This window comes from Dicentrarchus labrax, unplaced genomic scaffold, assembly GCF_905237075.1.
Source record: "Dicentrarchus labrax unplaced genomic scaffold, dlabrax2021, whole genome shotgun sequence".
NCBI classification, from domain to species: domain Eukaryota; kingdom Metazoa; phylum Chordata; class Actinopteri; family Moronidae; genus Dicentrarchus; species Dicentrarchus labrax.
This window is the reverse complement of record NW_026136701.1, coordinates 22,728,165-22,745,576: the sequence shown is the minus strand read 5'-3', so window position 1 is coordinate 22,745,576 and position 17,412 is coordinate 22,728,165. Positions and strand designations below refer to the sequence as shown.

General features: G+C 39.3%; 1 protein-coding gene across 1 annotated transcript; it reads left to right on the top strand.

Annotated features, from left to right (window-relative positions):
* The first annotated feature begins 212 nt into the window (after window positions 1-212).
* On the top strand, window positions 213-3,207 carry LOC127369438 (tripartite motif-containing protein 16-like). The gene has a single exon (XM_051410838.1). It carries the CDS (start codon window positions 246-248, stop codon window positions 2,124-2,126), a length of 1,881 nt encoding a protein of 626 aa, XP_051266798.1. The 5' UTR covers window positions 213-245; the 3' UTR covers window positions 2,127-3,207.
* Window positions 3,208-17,412: the final 14,205 nt, after the last annotated feature.

The window sequence follows — 17,412 nt, the reverse complement described above, 5'->3', positions numbered from 1 at the left end:
ATCAAAGCTTGATAACTCATCCCTCTTCTTTCTGCTAACAGCGAGCCTCACTCTGGACATGTATTTCCTTGTTCCCTCCCCTTTAGATCTCAAACTTGAAGGATGGGTGTAACCAATATGGGGTGAATTGAAAGAGCGGACAGACCCCATTCGCTGCAGAAGCACATGTTGTTTAGATCAGAGCTCAAATTAGATTCATTTATAAGGAAGTGAAACTCAGACAGTTGTTGTGACTGAGAGGTGAAATGGCGCAGCAAGGAGTTCAGCTGGACAGAGAAACCTTCTCTTGTTCAATCTGTCTGGATCTACTGAAGGATCCAGTGACTATTCCCTGTGGACACAGCTACTGCATGAACTGTATTAGAAGCTACTGGGATGAAAAGGATGAAAAGAAAATCCACAGCTGCCCTCAGTGTAGGCAGACTTTCACACCGAGGCCTGTCCTAGTGAAAAGCACCATGTTAGCAGATTTAGTGGAGGAACTGAAGAAGACTGGACTCCAAGCTGCTCCTGCTGATCACTGCTATGCTGGACCTGAAGATGTGTCCTGTGATGTCTGCACTGGGAGAAAACTAAAAGCCTTCAAGTCCTGTCTGTTCTGTCTGATCTCATTCTGTGAGAAACACCTCCAGCCTCACTTTGAATCACCTGCCTATGAAAAACACAAGCTGGTGGACCCCTCCAAGAAGCTCCAGGAGAACATCTGCTCTCGTCATGATGAGGTGATGAAGATGTTCTGCCGTACTGATCAGCAGTGTATCTGTTATCTCTGCTCTGTGGATGATCATAAAGGCCACGACACAGTCTCAGCTGCAGCAGAAAGGACTGAGAGGCAGAGAGAGCTCGAGGTGAGTCGACAAAACATCCAGCAGAGAATCCAGGACAGAGAGAAAGATGTGAAGGAGCTTCAACAGCAGGTGGAGGCTATCAATCACTCTGCTGATAAAGCAGTGGAGGACAGTGAGAAGATCTTCACTGAGCTGATCAGTCTCATCCAGAAAAGAAGCTCTGATGTGAAGCAGCAGGTCAGATCCCAGCAGGTAACTAAAGTGAGTCAAGTCAAAGAGCTTCAGGAGAAGCTGGAGCAGGAGATCACTGAGCTGAAGAGGAAAGATGCTGAGATGAAGAAGCTCTCACACACAGAGGACCACAACCAGTTTCTGCACAACTACCCCTCACTGTCAGCACTCAGTGAATCTACATCCAGCATCAATATCAGTCCTCTGAGGTACTTTGACGAAGTGACAGCGGCTGTGTCAGAAGTCAGAGATAAACTCCAGGACCTTCTGAGTGAGGAATGGACAAACACGTCTCTGACAGTGACTGAAGTAAAGGGCATAGAATTGGGGGGACTTCAGGGCCTGTGTTTGAAGAAGAAGAAGCGCAAACATATCAGAAAGAATAGCCGTAGAAGCGCGAGTCAGGACATTAATACAGACTTTGAACAGGGTCTAGAATTATGTGCCACGCCCCTGACTGAAGTGGATGTTTCACTGTTACAACCAGAGCCAAAAACCAGAACCGAATTCTTAAAATACTCATGCGAATTCACACTGGATCTGAACACAGCAAACAGATTCCTGGTCTTATCTGAAGGGAACAGTAAAGCAACAGTAACAATACAGCAACAGTCCTATTCTAGTCACCCAGACAGATTCACTGATTTTTTTCAGGTCCTGAGTAGAGAGAGTCTGACTGGACGTTGTTACTGGGAGGTGGAGTGGAGAGGGAGAGGAATTTGTGTAGCAGTCGCATACAAGAATATCAGCAGAGCAGGGGGATTGAATGAATGTAGATTTGGATACAATGACAAATCGTGGGCATTATATTACTGCCAAAACAATTCTATGATTTTGTACGACAGTAGCTGGTCTTCCGTCTCAGGTCCTCAGTCCTCCAGGGTTGGAGTGTATCTGGATCACAGTGCAGGTATTCTGTCCTTCTACAGCATCTCATCATCAGAAACCATGACTCTCCTCCACAAAGTCCAGACCACATTCACTCAGCCTCTCTATGCTGGACTTTGTCCTTTTGGTGATAGAGACACTGCTGAGTTCTGTAAACAGAACAGAACAGACAGAAGTCATTTGAGGCACAGTTGGTTAGGGTTTGAGTTTAATTCGTAAAATTCTTAATGTGTTTTGCAGAGAGCTGATTGTTGTATTGCATTGTTGCTTTTCTTGACCTGTCAGTCAATCATTATGGGTGGCACATTGACATTTTGTCATTATTTGCTCCGTAAATGTTTGAGTTTCTTTTGGTGGCGCTCCCTCCTGTTTCTGTTTAATCACGGAGGGACATCACTGCTCATGAAGATTTTTGTTTACCTGAACCAGAGTTATTATAGTTTTGTATTTTTCATTAATTTTAAATGTTACATCTATGACATTCATACTCATGTTTATGTTGAAAAGAGATGATATTGTATATGTGTGTTGCTCCTTGTGTGTTTAATGGCAGTGTTTGCAGGATGTGTTTATGTGTGGATGTGTGTAAAAGTCAGATTCATTCAGATCTAACAGCATCCTTCCTGAATGCACAGATGGAGATATATGTAGAGGTCATGATGACATTGTATATATGTGTTTACCAGCCTGTTTGAAAAAAACATTTGCTTTGTTTGAATTCTTTGAGTTGTGACTTAATAACCCTGGGTCTCAAGGCAAGAATATACTGTGTGTATGACAATACCTTATGAAGGCAGTTGGCTTCCTGTCTCAATAGACATATATACACCAGTGCCTCAGTGAGTTTTTACTATAAATTCATTATCTTTATTTCAGGTAACTAAACTTTTTTAGTAACCTTAACCTGAACCTACATTTCTCTGCATAAAAGTGTAAACTTATCTGTACTCTAAATGTTGACTATGTCATTGATAATACATTACTGTTCTAATGTGATTTCATGTTTTTTGTTTTTATGTTGCATTTTATGCTGCAAAACCAATTGCCCTTCAGGGATAAATTAAGTTGAACTTGATTAATATTTGTATTGATGTATTTTGTATGTTGTTGTTTTTGTCCCACTGCATGGGTCTTAAGAGGGAAAGCACCAGACCTTCATCGTATTCGTAGATATTTTGTTGTCACCACTTTGTAAAAATTACATTTATTTGTTTGGCAGAATGTTTTTGTTATTGTACAAATGAGGAACTATGATGTAGCTAAAACTAAATTATTAATAAACATTGTGAGATATATCTGACATTGTTGCTTGGGGATTCGTTTATTCTCTTGTTGCTATGACTTCTAAAATGTGTTTAAAATATGTCATTGAAACATTTTCCACATGTTTGGAGCTAAGAATGACAACAGTGCAACCTTTTCATTATAAGCAGGCGAAATAAAAAGCCAGCTTTATGAACTGTTGACTCACAGACACACTTTAGCTGCCTCGAGGCCAGTTAAATCAAAAATGTTTTTATTAAAATGTCACCAATAATCCTACTTGTACTCCTGTTTGGCCAAATGGCATGACAATGACACACAGGCCCAGTCCTCTGTATAGGGATGAGTTTATTAAAGCACAAAGACAGCCGGGATAATGATTTTACCCACTGAAACAAATTAAAGACAAACAGAGGCAGGCAGAACAGTCTTAACTAGGTTACAAGGCAGGCTTAGAATTTGAAGGCAGTCAGAAAAAGGCTGTTAATAACTAGCTGTTATTTGTTCTGGGGCATAATGAGGGGACAAACAGCAGGTGTGAGCGAGGTCAGGTGATGGGCAGAGGTGAGAACACACTGAGGGTAGTTGGTGGACAAATAGCAGTCCCGAATCACCTTACTCATAAACAAAATCCTCAAAAAAAGAGGACATCATTAAGTGACCCTATCAGCACTAAAGTCCGTTTGTCTCAGGTAAATTCATGTTTTTGTATATGATGTGTGATTTACAGCCATAATGTACTATATAGTTCGCCACCGTTGCTGTCGTTATATTTGTGGTGTGGACTCCGGCATCCACTTGTTGGAATGTTAGTATGTTTATTAAAAAGTTGTTGGTATTCTTATAGTTATTGTTCTTGTTGTGGATGGCCCTTAAAGAATGGATTTGACAGTGTGTCTAACATAAGCTACCAACATGCCTGTCATGGCTGCTATGGAAAGTTTAAGGGCTGGGACCCAAACACAGACAGAGAGGCAGCATTGTTATAGAACAACAGAGTCTGCAGACCACACAGACCCCTTAACCAACCACACTGTTGTAGTGCCTACACCTAACCAAGCCTTACCCAGAGTGGTGTCAGATCAGGAAATGTTTTTATTTTTGCAGCATTGATTTGTAACAGTGTTGAAAGGCAGTGAAAAATGATGTTGCCCTGCTGATAGTGGTGTCAAATCAGAAAATGCTTCTATGTGTCATTCTGGAGGGCAATTACAAACTAATTCTGCAGGTGAGATGCAGAAGCGAGCATTAATGGCATGAAGGTATCAGCAGAGCAACAGTGAAAAAATTGTCAGGTCATGAAGGCTCCCCCTGTACACCTCCACCTGAAGAAGCGATGTCTAATAAATGGAAAAAAGGAGAAAAACGCCGCCTCTCAGCCATATTTCAAAATAAATTGGGAGAGGGGAGCCAGTGAGAGGAAATGATAAAAGAAAAAAGGAAGGTAGGAAAATGGTCAGAGAAAGCTGGAGGAGAAGAGAAGAAAAAGAAAAGAGCGGAAATGAGGGCTAGGAAGGACAAAAGAGCAACGACTGAGGAGGAAGAGTGCATGACAAGAGGTGAGGAGGAGGGAAGAAGAAGCATGTTGACTCCAGCCCTCTCATTATAAAGGTCATTAGTGGTTCCTCTGGGTGCTGATTAATAACACAATTTAGATCAAAAGGCCGCTTAACTCGAGACCTCTGAATTATAGTTTGATAGAAAAAAAGGTCATCAGAGAGAGAGGCAGAGAGTTATGAGGCAGCTCTCTCACTGCAGTGAACACAACTTTCTGATCTGCAATAAAATAATTTTGTCTTCAAACAGATTTGCAAAAGTCTGCGTGATTTTAAAACATGGGTGGTGTTTAATCAATCGAAGCTTTTATAAAACATAAAACTCTAAACCTTCAAAGCTAAACATATGTTTGATGAAACCGACTTCTCTTAACGAGCCTGAATATGGATAGAAAGTGTTTTTCTCTGTGCTTTTATCTCTTTGCATCAGCACTAGTGGGCCGATTATGGCATTTTAAGATAATTGGCATCAACCAATGCCTGCACTTACCAAAGGTCTTGTCATTGTGGCTGTCAGTTAGTTTGTTAACCTGCGTTTCCTCAGTAACCATCGTCTTTTCTAAATGTTAACATATTTCAGAAAATCGAACCTAAAGCTCTTACTGGCTAGCATTAGATATATATTATGTTATAACGTGTAGAATAATGTAGTTGAATGACGTCTCTTCTGACATACTGTACCCCGCTCTGCCCTAAATATGAGTCATATTCTGGTCACAGCATAACCCAATCTATGTTTCTATTTCATCAATTAATAAAAATTCCATCTAAAAGAACATGATACTGGAGTTTACCATGTATATTAGATTGTAATGTGCATGAAATAATGGCATTACACTTCTTTGTTGTGAAATCCGCCATCAGCCGCCCTGCTCAGAATATCAGCATTGGTAGTGCCTGAATTGAAACAAAAAAGGTGGAAGTACCCTAATTCCTAACTTCCAACCCAAACCCTAAACACAGCATAACCCCAACCCTGATTATTTTGCTGTTTTGACTTAATTTTTAACAACTTCGGTGGTGTTTTCTTAGCTTTAAGCTATAGGAAATACCAAGGTCCAAAAACTGAACTTGTTAGGGCCATTTAAGGGCATGCATCAGAGCATCACAGTAAAGTTATTTTAGGCAGTTATTTCACGACTTTAATTGTATACCCCTCAGAAAAAATACAGAGGTCTGGTGACCTGAGTGGTGGGTACAGACCATGCTCACCAAAGAAGTGCCAGCTGAAGTACCAGCAAGTCCATTTCAGGCACTGAGCTTCAGCAACTGAAAGACCCTTATCGGTCAACCATTACCCAGCACCTCTACTGTCTAATCTGGAACCAGCCACTAATGAAGCAAAATCTAAATTCATAACGAGTCGGACTAATTCTCACCTCACTTCAGTTTGATTATTTATTCAGTTCCCCTTTCCTATCGTCCTTCTGTCTAATTTCATAAACCTGGCGGCACATTTAACTCTCTCTCTCATTCAGCAGTACACCTGGCTCAGTTTAAATTTTAATTTCTCCTTTCGGCAGTGTTCATTATGTGTGTAATTGTCCTGTTTCTTTAGTGACTGACTTTGCCTGCAGCTCAGAGAGCAGAACGGAGCTGCAGCCGGGGTGTTAATGGCAGCAGAGAAGAGTCATAGACTGAACGTTCGGGAGCCTCACTGACAAACCACCGTAACCTAGTTGATTGATGTAATCAAGCATAATAGACCATGGTGGAAACAGATGATTAAGTACGCACCACTGCCTGAACTTTCATTTCCGTTAAATGAATCCCTTCTGCTCCAACCAAAGCTAGTTCTGCGCACATTATGATTTGTATCAACAGAAATGTGGAATCCTTGAAACAGAGATGACTTCATTAGATCCTATAAGTGATCTGGATGTGGGTTTTTTCACAGTTTGGTGACTGTCATTTTGTCGGCCATGGTGTTATGCTGCATCCATGTGCTGTTAGAATCAGAATTTGGTCAAATTGTGGTAGGAGTTTGGCTCAAGCAGAGGTGGTTTGAGAAAAAGCCGAGAAACCACAACCGCAGCCCTCATCATCATCTGTCTCTGGTTTCCTCCAGTTTATTGTTTTTCCTGCAGTTTAGCTTGTAAGCAGTTTGCTGTTTCAGTGGTTGGGTGTTAAGAAGCTCTCTAATACTGGAACAATGTTTAAAGGCTGTACAAATAAACCTGACTTGATCTGGATTTTAAAAGAGTGGAGAGCGAGGGAGAGAGTTTGTGTTGTAGCAGGTGGAGAGAAACCCTTCACATCATATTAGCAGCCAGTTCAGCTCTGCTTTCAATCCTCATCTGGGATCTTCGTCTTTTCCTGCACTCTGTTTAACGCCTCAACAGTTATCAAATCATTAATCAAGCCAGCATCAAATCTACTCCCACAGAGCCGTGTGTGTGTGTGTGTGTGTGTGTGTGTGTGTGTGTGTGTGTGTGTGTGTGTGTGTGTGTGGTCTACCCTGCAGCTTTGAACATATAAAAAAGGTCTCCATGTTGAGCTCTCGTGTTCAAAGCTCACTGACAGAAAGCTCAACTTCTCCACGAGGGAAATGTTGTTCAATAATTTTACAGTGCACGCTGAATTAAACATGACAGGATTCCCATTTCTGAATACATAACAACAACAGCAACAGCCTCAGATTCTCTACACCGACAGGCTGCTGAAGATAAAATTGGAATGCATGTTGCTATGGCACTGAACTTTAATGCTGGTGGCAATTTATGATCTATAGATTATGTTTTCAAATCAGCTTAATTTGCAAGGTTTTAATGTATTTCATTGGAATTTTTCCACTTTGGCTTCTGGCGAGTAACTCTTTATAGGTGACTTGTTGTTCTTTATTATTGCTTTATGCTGACATTTAAATTTGTTTTACTTAAGTACACATGTTAAGAAATCATTTCACATTTAACTATATATTTTGTTTTTTTAAATTGTATAATTTTAATGCTTAAAAAATGGGGTCTTTATCCTAGAAATTACATTGGTTATCCCTGAGAACTGAGAAGCTACGGTACATAAAAAGTACATCGTAAAAGTTCAACCACTGACCATGCAGGTTCCTTCTTTTCATTCATTCAACAAGTCACCCTGTACACCAAATCAGAGGTATTAGATTTTTTTTTATTTCGTCTAACCATATAAATATGGTAACAGTTCTTGCAGTAGGCCTGTATGAAAGATAACAGTATCTGTTGTATTTCTGATCTATGTCAAGTATTCTGTAGACTTGTGCATGTTTCAGTTTGTAGGCTGTTATTCTCCACTGGATGCTGGATCTTCATATGTCAAGCAGAAAATAATGAAATGTTCAAGACTTTTCTTTATTTCTTTATTCAACACTTGCTCCATCCTGAATACCTATTACACCTGTAACAAACACATGAAGACCTGAAGTTGTATGGCCTGAAACATCTGCGTTAATAATAGATTAACAGACCTCGATTGGCCTTTTTCACAGCAAACATTTTGAAATGCAGTAGAGAACATTTAGGTGTACCTGTACAAGGGCCCTGATACTATGCATACTGGCTGTCCAGTGGCTTATAGGGACATTTAAATTCATATTTATATAGACATCATTAATTGTTTTAGTATAAAAGTCAAAATCTCTGCCATGAAAAACATCTATTTTAGACAATTCATCTTCTTAAAAGGTAAATATATTTCTTTTGTTGTACAGTAGTTTTGTAGAACTATTAATCTTTCAGAAATGTTATAATAAATCCAGGAAGCTGACAGAAGTTAGCTTGGCAAACAGAAAGGGAGTTAGGTGCACCCACGCTTTAGTTCTTATCCAGAGAGAAATGTATTTCATTCAGCTGTATTTTGATTGTTGAAATGACTAATACGAACACAGTGAACTTGAATTATTGTTAATTGTTAAGAAAACTTTTCCCAACTTCTTTTTAATGACACACTGACACTAAGTAGGCTTAATTTAGAAATCTTCATCTTCACATTTCCAAATACCCCAAGCAGTAATCTATCTGCATGATAATTAACTGGAGAGGAAAAAAGCACAGCAATGAATTAATGTGAACCCTTGACAACATTAGAGCCAAATTAGTAGGGGGAAATATGATCCACCGGGATGGGGAATGGTTTGTCTGCTCCTCACAGCCTGAATGCTGTGTTGGCCTTCAACAAACCACACACACACACACACACACACACACACACACACACACACACACACACACACACACACACACACACACACATTCTGTCTACATGACAGTAAAGCAGAACTCAAACTGAAAATCTGTCAACACAGCAATAAACAAACTCCCTCTCACTCCCTTTCAGCCTGTTTCAGCGTCATCTTTGACTGGATAATGTGCCGAGCAAGAAGCTAAAATGGAAGATAATTATAAGCTTTGGTGTAATAATGGAAACATAAAATCTCCAGCTGCTGACATCCTCCTGCACCTCATCATGACTGGTTAATGGAGGATATACTGTATGATTTCCACCAGGGAAAAAGGACTGACTGTGATAAAACTGCAGTGTTACTCTTAATTTTGGTTTAGGTTGTTTCAATCTGCAGATTTTACTGAAAACAGCCATGCACATTAGGCTATGTTTTGTACTTGCAGGACAGTGATATGGGGCACCTGAACCTTTAAGGGGTGGGTATTTGATGTGATATCATGGTTAAAGTTTTTAGAAATCAGTTGAGTGCATAGTAGGTCAGCCTATTATCTTATACGGTAAACTGCAGTTATATAATGTTTCCATTGATGCAACATAGAGCCACAGCATGCAAGTCGTTGGTTCAGTATGCAATTTACAAGTATGATGTAGAAACTGAAGCCACCAGCCCACATACACTGAGAATGGATTGTGATGCAGGAGACATCTTGTGTCAAAGATGTGGAATTTTTAATGAGGTTGAAGGAGTTGATGTCTTTTTAAGGATTTTAATATGGAAATTACACTTTTCTTCTGCAGTAAAACACACATTATCATTCCAAGCAGACTATTTGTATATATGTCTTAATATGCCTGGAGGGATCCCATTCAGACATGTTTTATGACGTACACAAATGCAATAATAATCTGAATAATCTGATATGTTCTTTTATGTAAAAAGTTCAATTACCTTGTTAAAAATTCTCAAAATAACATCTGCTCCTTCTCCACACTTTAAAGGTCCAGTGTGTAACATGTATGATGATCTATTGACAGAAATAGAATATAATATTCGCAAGTATGTTTTCATTTGCATGTAATCACCTAAAAATAAGAATAGTTGTGGTTTTGTTACCTTAGAATGAGACACTTTTATCTACAAACGCCACAGGTCACTGCCACCCTAGTATACCACAATTGGCTCCTAAATAGTAGTCACAAGTTGTTACAAAGCCATACTCCTACATGCAGGTCCTAAATTGAGATTTAATGTGAACTCAGAGAAACTTTTCCTCTTCAGCAGACGAGAAACTCTCTGCAAACCTACTTTTAGTTACTCATATCTATTCTGTCAGGACACTTTCTTTCTGATAACTCACAGTGGATCATGTGCATGAACAGGACACATTATACCACCATCCTTTTTAATGCTTTTGTGTTAATTGTGAACCTGATTTCATTCAAAAAGAAAAAAAAACATCTCATGTAACCTCAGGCGTTTATAACTGTATCTAGACAGTCTGATGTCCTGATGTCAGGTGTTTTCATGCCGACACAATGGCTGCCCTGCTCCTGGGTTCATCAGCGGCTCATGAAAGGATTAGATGACTGAGATTTGACCTTGATAAACGTGAGAGAGAGAGTAGATTTTTGTGCACAATTTCCCGAGGTGCTCTATTCAGCAGCAGAACACAAAGCTCCAGTGTCCAGTCTCAGTTCATTGACCTCCTGCCAGCTGATTAAACCTGCTCACGCTTTTATTTCCATGCAGACACCTGGAAGGCTGATGTATAAGACAAAAACAACCTTTATTCCTCTGCTTCTGTCTCCTCTCACTCTCTACTGCTCTCTCATCCTGTCCATGTTGGAATAAGTTACATGAAAGTTGGCTGATTGTTCCAAACATCAGTTTTTTTTAGGTTCATATCTTTGTCTTGCCTTCTCTTCTTACCTTCCACTATTTCCTTTATCCTATTCTTTCATTGCCTCCTCCCTGAAACACATGACTCTACCTGACAGCAGTTTGAATGCAGTGAAAGACTTTGTTGTCTCTCTGAGGTGGTTGTAGCCCTGGTTGGGGGGGTATAACCTTAACAGGAGAAGTTGATTGATTGAGTTGATTGATTTTAAAATGTATTACATTATTGTCAATAAGAGTCATTGCCTCTGGAACAGCACAGTGAGAGTCATTTTTCTTATAGTTTCTTTAAAAAAGGAGGAGTTATGTGATTATGTGACAAAACTCAAACAGTTCATATTATCTATTAAGTTATACATATGGAAGGAAGGCACCAGTTTCTGCAAATATCTCTTATTAAATATATCTTTCTTTGTTTAAATCTCATCTGAACCTTCAATTTATTTGTTAATTATATTTTGCATTTTTAATCTGAATCTGCATATAGTGGAAAAAAAGTACAATATTTGCATCAGAGTTGTAGTGCTGTAGATGTATAAAGAAGTAGAAAATGTTAGTTCCTCAAAATTGTACTTAAACATTACTTTAGCTAACATACTTAATTACTTTCCACCACTGTCAAGAGTACAGACACATCCTGTTCCTAGCTGAGAGTGAAGTCTGTATAATTGTGGTGTAATGTAATGCAACGTCCACCTTTGCTGCTCAATGTAAACACTGCGTTTCAATAAATAAAAAATGGTATTGATTTTCTGGAAATGATTAATTTTTGGCATGACTATTCAGAGGTGGCAAGTAAAAACAGTCACTTTTTACATAGAGTATAAAAGGCAGGTCAAAATAAGTCGGTAGATTTGGTTTCAGTGCTCGGGGAATGATCACATTCCCACACCTCTCTTTCTTTCCTGTCTAAAAAGACCTTTGGTTTTAACACGATTCACATATTATAAAATGTTCTGTAGGTATAAAACCTACATTCCCACATCCTGAACATGAAAAACTAAGACACTCTCGTCACTTCAGTGGCTGCAGAGGAGACAAAGAGAAGAAATCCATCTTCAGATCTGACTTCAAATTGATTCTTTGCTCTTTGCTCCAGTCATGTTCTGCTCTTCTTTACCCCGACTGACACATGGAAAACTTCTGGTGTCTAAGTTTAATCTCTTCTCCTCCAAGACAGACAGTAGGTAGACAGACGGTGCTGCGTGGGCCGGAGGAGGTGGATAAAGGTCATGATTGAGATAAAGAATTAATGACTTTGTTTTGCTCCTGTACCACATTCTGCTTGTCTGAGAATAGTTTTATTTTAATTCCACCCACAGAAGGAGTCTGTCATGTCAGTGCTGCTGCAAACTCTTCAGCGGCTTAATTAGAGAAACTGAAAAAATCTATTTGTCTCAAAGTCTGTCCAATCCCTGAATAATTTCTCTTCATCAGTTTATGCGTATATAATGTGTTTACATCATCTTAATAAGTTTGGGTCAAAGCAGTTTTGTTAGTTAAATGTATGTACTTTCTAAAATGCATTTATCATGTTTTCTACTTTGAATTTTAGACATCCAAACTATTGCATTATCTTGTCAGCGCAGTGCTAAGGGGTATTTTCCCAACGCAGCTTAATGTGTTTATGTCAAACCTGTCTTGTATTAATGTCCATCAGCTGGATGTATTCGCTGTATATCTGATTCTGTATAATTTATGTCAGCTCGGTGTAATTCAGTTACTGCGCGTCTGTACTGAACACATTTACAGTCGGATCAATCTAAACCCACAGGACTGTCAGTGTAAACAATAAGCGGCGATGTCTCTAACAGTTTTGCCAATATTGCCTGCAGTGATGATGGTTTTACATAAACAGTGATGTTGAGGTTGGTGACAGTGTGATGAACAGTGTGAGCTGTAGTGTGAAGAACTGTGTATCTCTGTGTTCCCAGCAGACTACCAAACAGTCCCTTGATAATAAAGAAAAAAACTAAATTTTGTTTTACTAAATTGTCCCTGTTTAAAGGATCAGTGAGTAAAATTTTGTGGCCTCTAGTGGTGAAGTTGCAGTTTGCAACTAACTGAACACTGCTGGAGTCTGTGTCTGACAACAGGAGAAACTACAGAGGCCGTAAAACTCACAGCGAAGTCTCTATCTGGAGCCAGTGTTTGGTTTGTCTGCTCTGGGCTACTGTAGAAACACGACGGTTCAACATGGAGGACCGGCGGCATTTGTAGATAAAAACTTCTTTCCTTGTCTTTTTGGTTGTAGTACATTTTTTAATATGTGTAAAATTAAAAAGTAAAAAGTCTTATTTCTTTCACATTTGAAGTGGAAGTTTATCTATTAATTTATTTCATGCCTGACCACGTCATACCATCCCTGCAGCCCACTTTGATAACTAGAAACAGCCAGGAAATGCTTTTTGTTTTTTACACTGCCCATTTTGTTTTTATTGCCGGCCAAGTGGCTTTATGCTTTTCAAGCTTATGAGGTACAATTAGCCAGCGGGGCCATTAGCCTGCCAGTCAGACCCTGATGAGGCGATTCAGCGGGGGGCCTTCAGCTGTTTTTTCATCCCAGGGCCTAATGAGGCTTGTCAGAGCCAAGGGCAGCTCAGCTGACATGGGAAACCACAAATCATCTCTGTTGATGATGATAGGACAGGAAAAAAAAAATCCCTTTAAAGGTCTTCATTAAAAAGTATAAAAAAAACAAACAACCCTTTTGCCTCCTTTCTCAAGCTGAAGTGGAAATTAAATCAACACCTCTGTGAAAAGTTATTTTTTAAAACCTGTCTTTCATCCGTCAGTGCCAAAACAGCCTCAGAAATTAACACGCTTTCCTTCAGTTACTTGAAAGGGATTTAGTTTCTTTTGTCACATATCAACCGTTGGATGGAGCTGAAGCGAAAGGACTGGATTTAATTTACAAGGACGTCTTTGTGTGTTTCGGATTAGCATATTTTAGGGAGGTCAAGGCTAAAGAGGACACTTGAAAGGCCTGATTTCTACTTCATTCCCTCAAAGGTCAGTAAACAGGATGTGATGACAAACTGCCTGGACCCGACCTTTCATATCAGGGAAGAGGGTTCCCATGAGATGAGACATTAAAAATACAAACATACACACACGCAAGTCATTAAGCTCTTATTAGCTGCAGCACAAAAAGCTGTACACATCAATAGCAGGTCTGGGCTTCATGCCATCCAGGCTCTACAAACCTGCGACACGCTGGCTGATATTTAGGATTTACTGCAGGAATTCACCTCTCAAAAGAAGGAAATTACCAGGCTGAAGATGAGAGGAGACAAAGCGGCCACAAACGAGATAATTGTTGTCTGTTAGCGAGGGCTGGGTGAGGACATTGATGGAAGTCGAGGCGTTGATAATGCTTTCAGGTACAAGGCTTCGGTTCACTGTGATCTCAGTATTTTTATCCTCCTCATTCATATTCCAGAGGAGATGTTCAGACTGTGTCAAATGAGTGATAATTACACAGAGCTGAGAGAGTCTCACTTATAAAGCTATGTGATGAGACTGAGCCCAGTCCAGCTCTGCTGATGGGAAGAATGGTTGGACACCAACGGCCCACAATCCTCTGGTACCGAAAGGTTTAAAGAAATAGTTCAACATTTTGGTAAATTAGGTTATTGACTTTCCTGCCAAGAGTAAGATGAGAAGATTGATACCACTCTCATTTCCGTACGCTGTTAGCCGGGTGTCAGGGACTGAGCTAGCAGGCGTGAGGGGTCAAGGGTAAATTGTCACAAAAAGTAATTTTATTCACAAAAAAAATAAAAATAAATAAATAATCAATTTACAAAATATACAAAATGTTCTGGGCCCATAAAAGAGGTCAACTAAACAGAACTTAACTCAGGCTTCATGGACCGGACCGGTCCTGAGACATTGGGGAAACTTAAATAGTGGCTGATCAGGCCACTCTGAAACACAGGGGGAATAGATTAAAACATAACATTTAAACAAACCATAATAACCTCAAATAATATCCAGATAATGCAGCCAAATATTAACTAAGGAAAATACTGCAATACTAAACATCAAAGAGCATAATAATCAGAAATAACTAAACTCAAACAATGAGAAATCACCGCCTCTCCCCATGATTCCGGCCAACATGGTGTAGCCCAATTCTGCCGGCACTTCCTTTGTCAGCCATGAGACATCTTCAGCAGAAGCACCCAGGAACTGGTAACTAAAAAAAAAAACTGAATTAATGCAATGAAAATCTGAATGAACCTAATAATACCACCCAAAATTGACAAAGCAAGTTTACTAATTGTGTGCACCCCAAAAAGATAACGGCTGTCAAAAATGGATAATAAAACTGTGTATTATGAATCCAAAATCTGTGTCCAGTTATTTATTGTGAATTGTGTCTGATATTCTAAACCTAAAGATAATCAAACAAATGAAAGAGTCACCACCATGTGGTTCTGCCTCAGTGTGTGGCTGCTAGGGCGGCCATCACACCAAAACCCTTTTCACAGTTCGACTTCTAGAAATAGAAATAGAAACTGAATCTTGAATTTATTTACGTTATTTATTTGTTCTCAATCTACATTGTCATTTCATCCAAATATGAACTGTTTTCTTAAGGACTAGTTTTTTCTGTGGAAAGAGTATTCTGTGAAACCTATTATAGAAAGAGAAGTTACTGCTGTTTAAAGGATTAAATACAAGATCTCAGTGACAAATGCAACCAAAACTAGCTACATGACTATGGTAAGTGAGAAAATATGTTTTTCATTAATTTGGGTGAAGTGATTCTTTAATGCTCATTAATGCTTGTTCCCAAGACGCCCTGGGTTTGCATACTTTATTTGAAAATCACCTAAATTAGTTTGTAGTGACTGTAAACAGCATTCGTTTAATCACACTTAAGATTTTGAACTGCTGAATGCCAACATAACAGTGTCAGTTTTCATTTCAATATTTATTCATTACAGAGACGGAGAGAAAAAAAACCCCAGACGATGTAGTGTGAGATTTTTTTTTTCTCTCTTTGGTCGGGTCAGGGCATTAATTAATTCTACTGTGACAAAAAGGGAATATTAAGCATCTAATTAGTCTTGGCAGAACATAAATGAGTGTTACTATGAATAAATGACCTGCTGAATCACAGCTGCCATTTAACACCTTTGAGGAGAATTAAAATGTGTTTGCAGGTTTTCACCTTTAGCGACAGAGAGAGAGGAGAGACGGATAAAGGAGATGAAAGATATAAAAGAGGGACAAACTGAAATAATCCAACATCCTCTCCTCACATCTCGTTCACTCTCCTCTCCTCATATTACCATATCACCACAATATTTGCCTTCCTGGCCCTAAAGGAGAAATAATCCATTAACCCGTTGAACCTGCAGCCACTGAAGCACAAACAGCTCCACTGCACTTCAGTAGAGTCATTAGCGTCTCCATTAATTCCACACTCAGCGGTTCGGTTCCTGCGGACAACAATTCAAACAGCCTGTGGACTAAACAAGCATCTCTTCAGTTACCGGGAAGAAGCTCATTGCAGCAGAATGACTCAGTTCTTCCTAATATTAAGCATGGAGAGAAAGCCACATTTAGCCGTGCAGGTCGAACATGACGATACTGAATCAATAGATGATTGGTGACATTTTGAGACAGTCCTGAGCTCTGAGGAATGGTGCAGCTTGCCTGTAAAAATGCTGAATTGTCGCATGATTGCTTGACCTTTCGTAGCAAAAGCGCTGATGGGAAATGAGGTGTTTAACTTATTCAGTCAGTCTGAGCATTAGTGTCAGTGTAGATTGAGTCTGACCTTTGACAGGCCTGAGCAAGAATCCGACACGAGGTAAAAAAGATTCTGACAGTTTTATGTTTAGGTGTTGACGTTTCAAGAGCATCGTGTTCTTCAAGGAAACCGCCGTTTATATCATCCAAGGCTTCATTAAATCTTGTTCAGTTTGATGTTGCGTCTATAATGATGGATGGTACAAGGGATGTATTTTTGGCAGTAAATATTAAAGCTGAGCCTGAAAAGTTAATGAGGATTGGCTTTTTATCTGGACACTTGTAGTGATGATTGTGGTAATTGTGGTTGTAAATGTCCAACTATAATTATTTCTGTTTCATAGGATATAATGCACTAGTATCAACATTTTTTTTTTAATCTTTTTGATCAATATTTGTTATAGTAACAATGTATTAAAAGATGTATGTAATATGACGGGTTGCTCACACTGATGAACCCAAAGTGATTTAAACCCCACCTCTGCAGTGAAGAAAGTCTTTGTTTCTTTTAGCTCAGAGTTTTGGGTTTATGGCTTATTTTATGGCTTTCAAGAGTTGGTGGATATCAAACCGGATAAAAGAAGAATGAACGTTGGGCTAAAGTAGCCAGAAATTAGTCTCCAAATACATCCCTATGTTTCTGGATGTAAATAAGCAACTGTAGTTTTACGTAACAGTAGGTCAGACAACTATGTGTAATGTGAACAGAGTCTCTTGTTGTAACAAACCTGCAGGCAATTATCACCAACCCTGCAGTTCTCTTTTTCTCTACTCTAGCATCTTTCTGTTTTACAGCTGGTAACTTTAATATTTTTTGTTTCACAGCTTTCATGAGGACCCTTTCCAGATGCAGCTCTAAGAAACCCTG

What these genes read in the sequence shown, in the direction of transcription:
- LOC127369438 (XM_051410838.1), top strand. Translation starts at nt 246, where the DNA reads ATGGCGCAGCAAGGAGTTCAGCTGGACAGAGAAACCTTCTCTTGTTCA.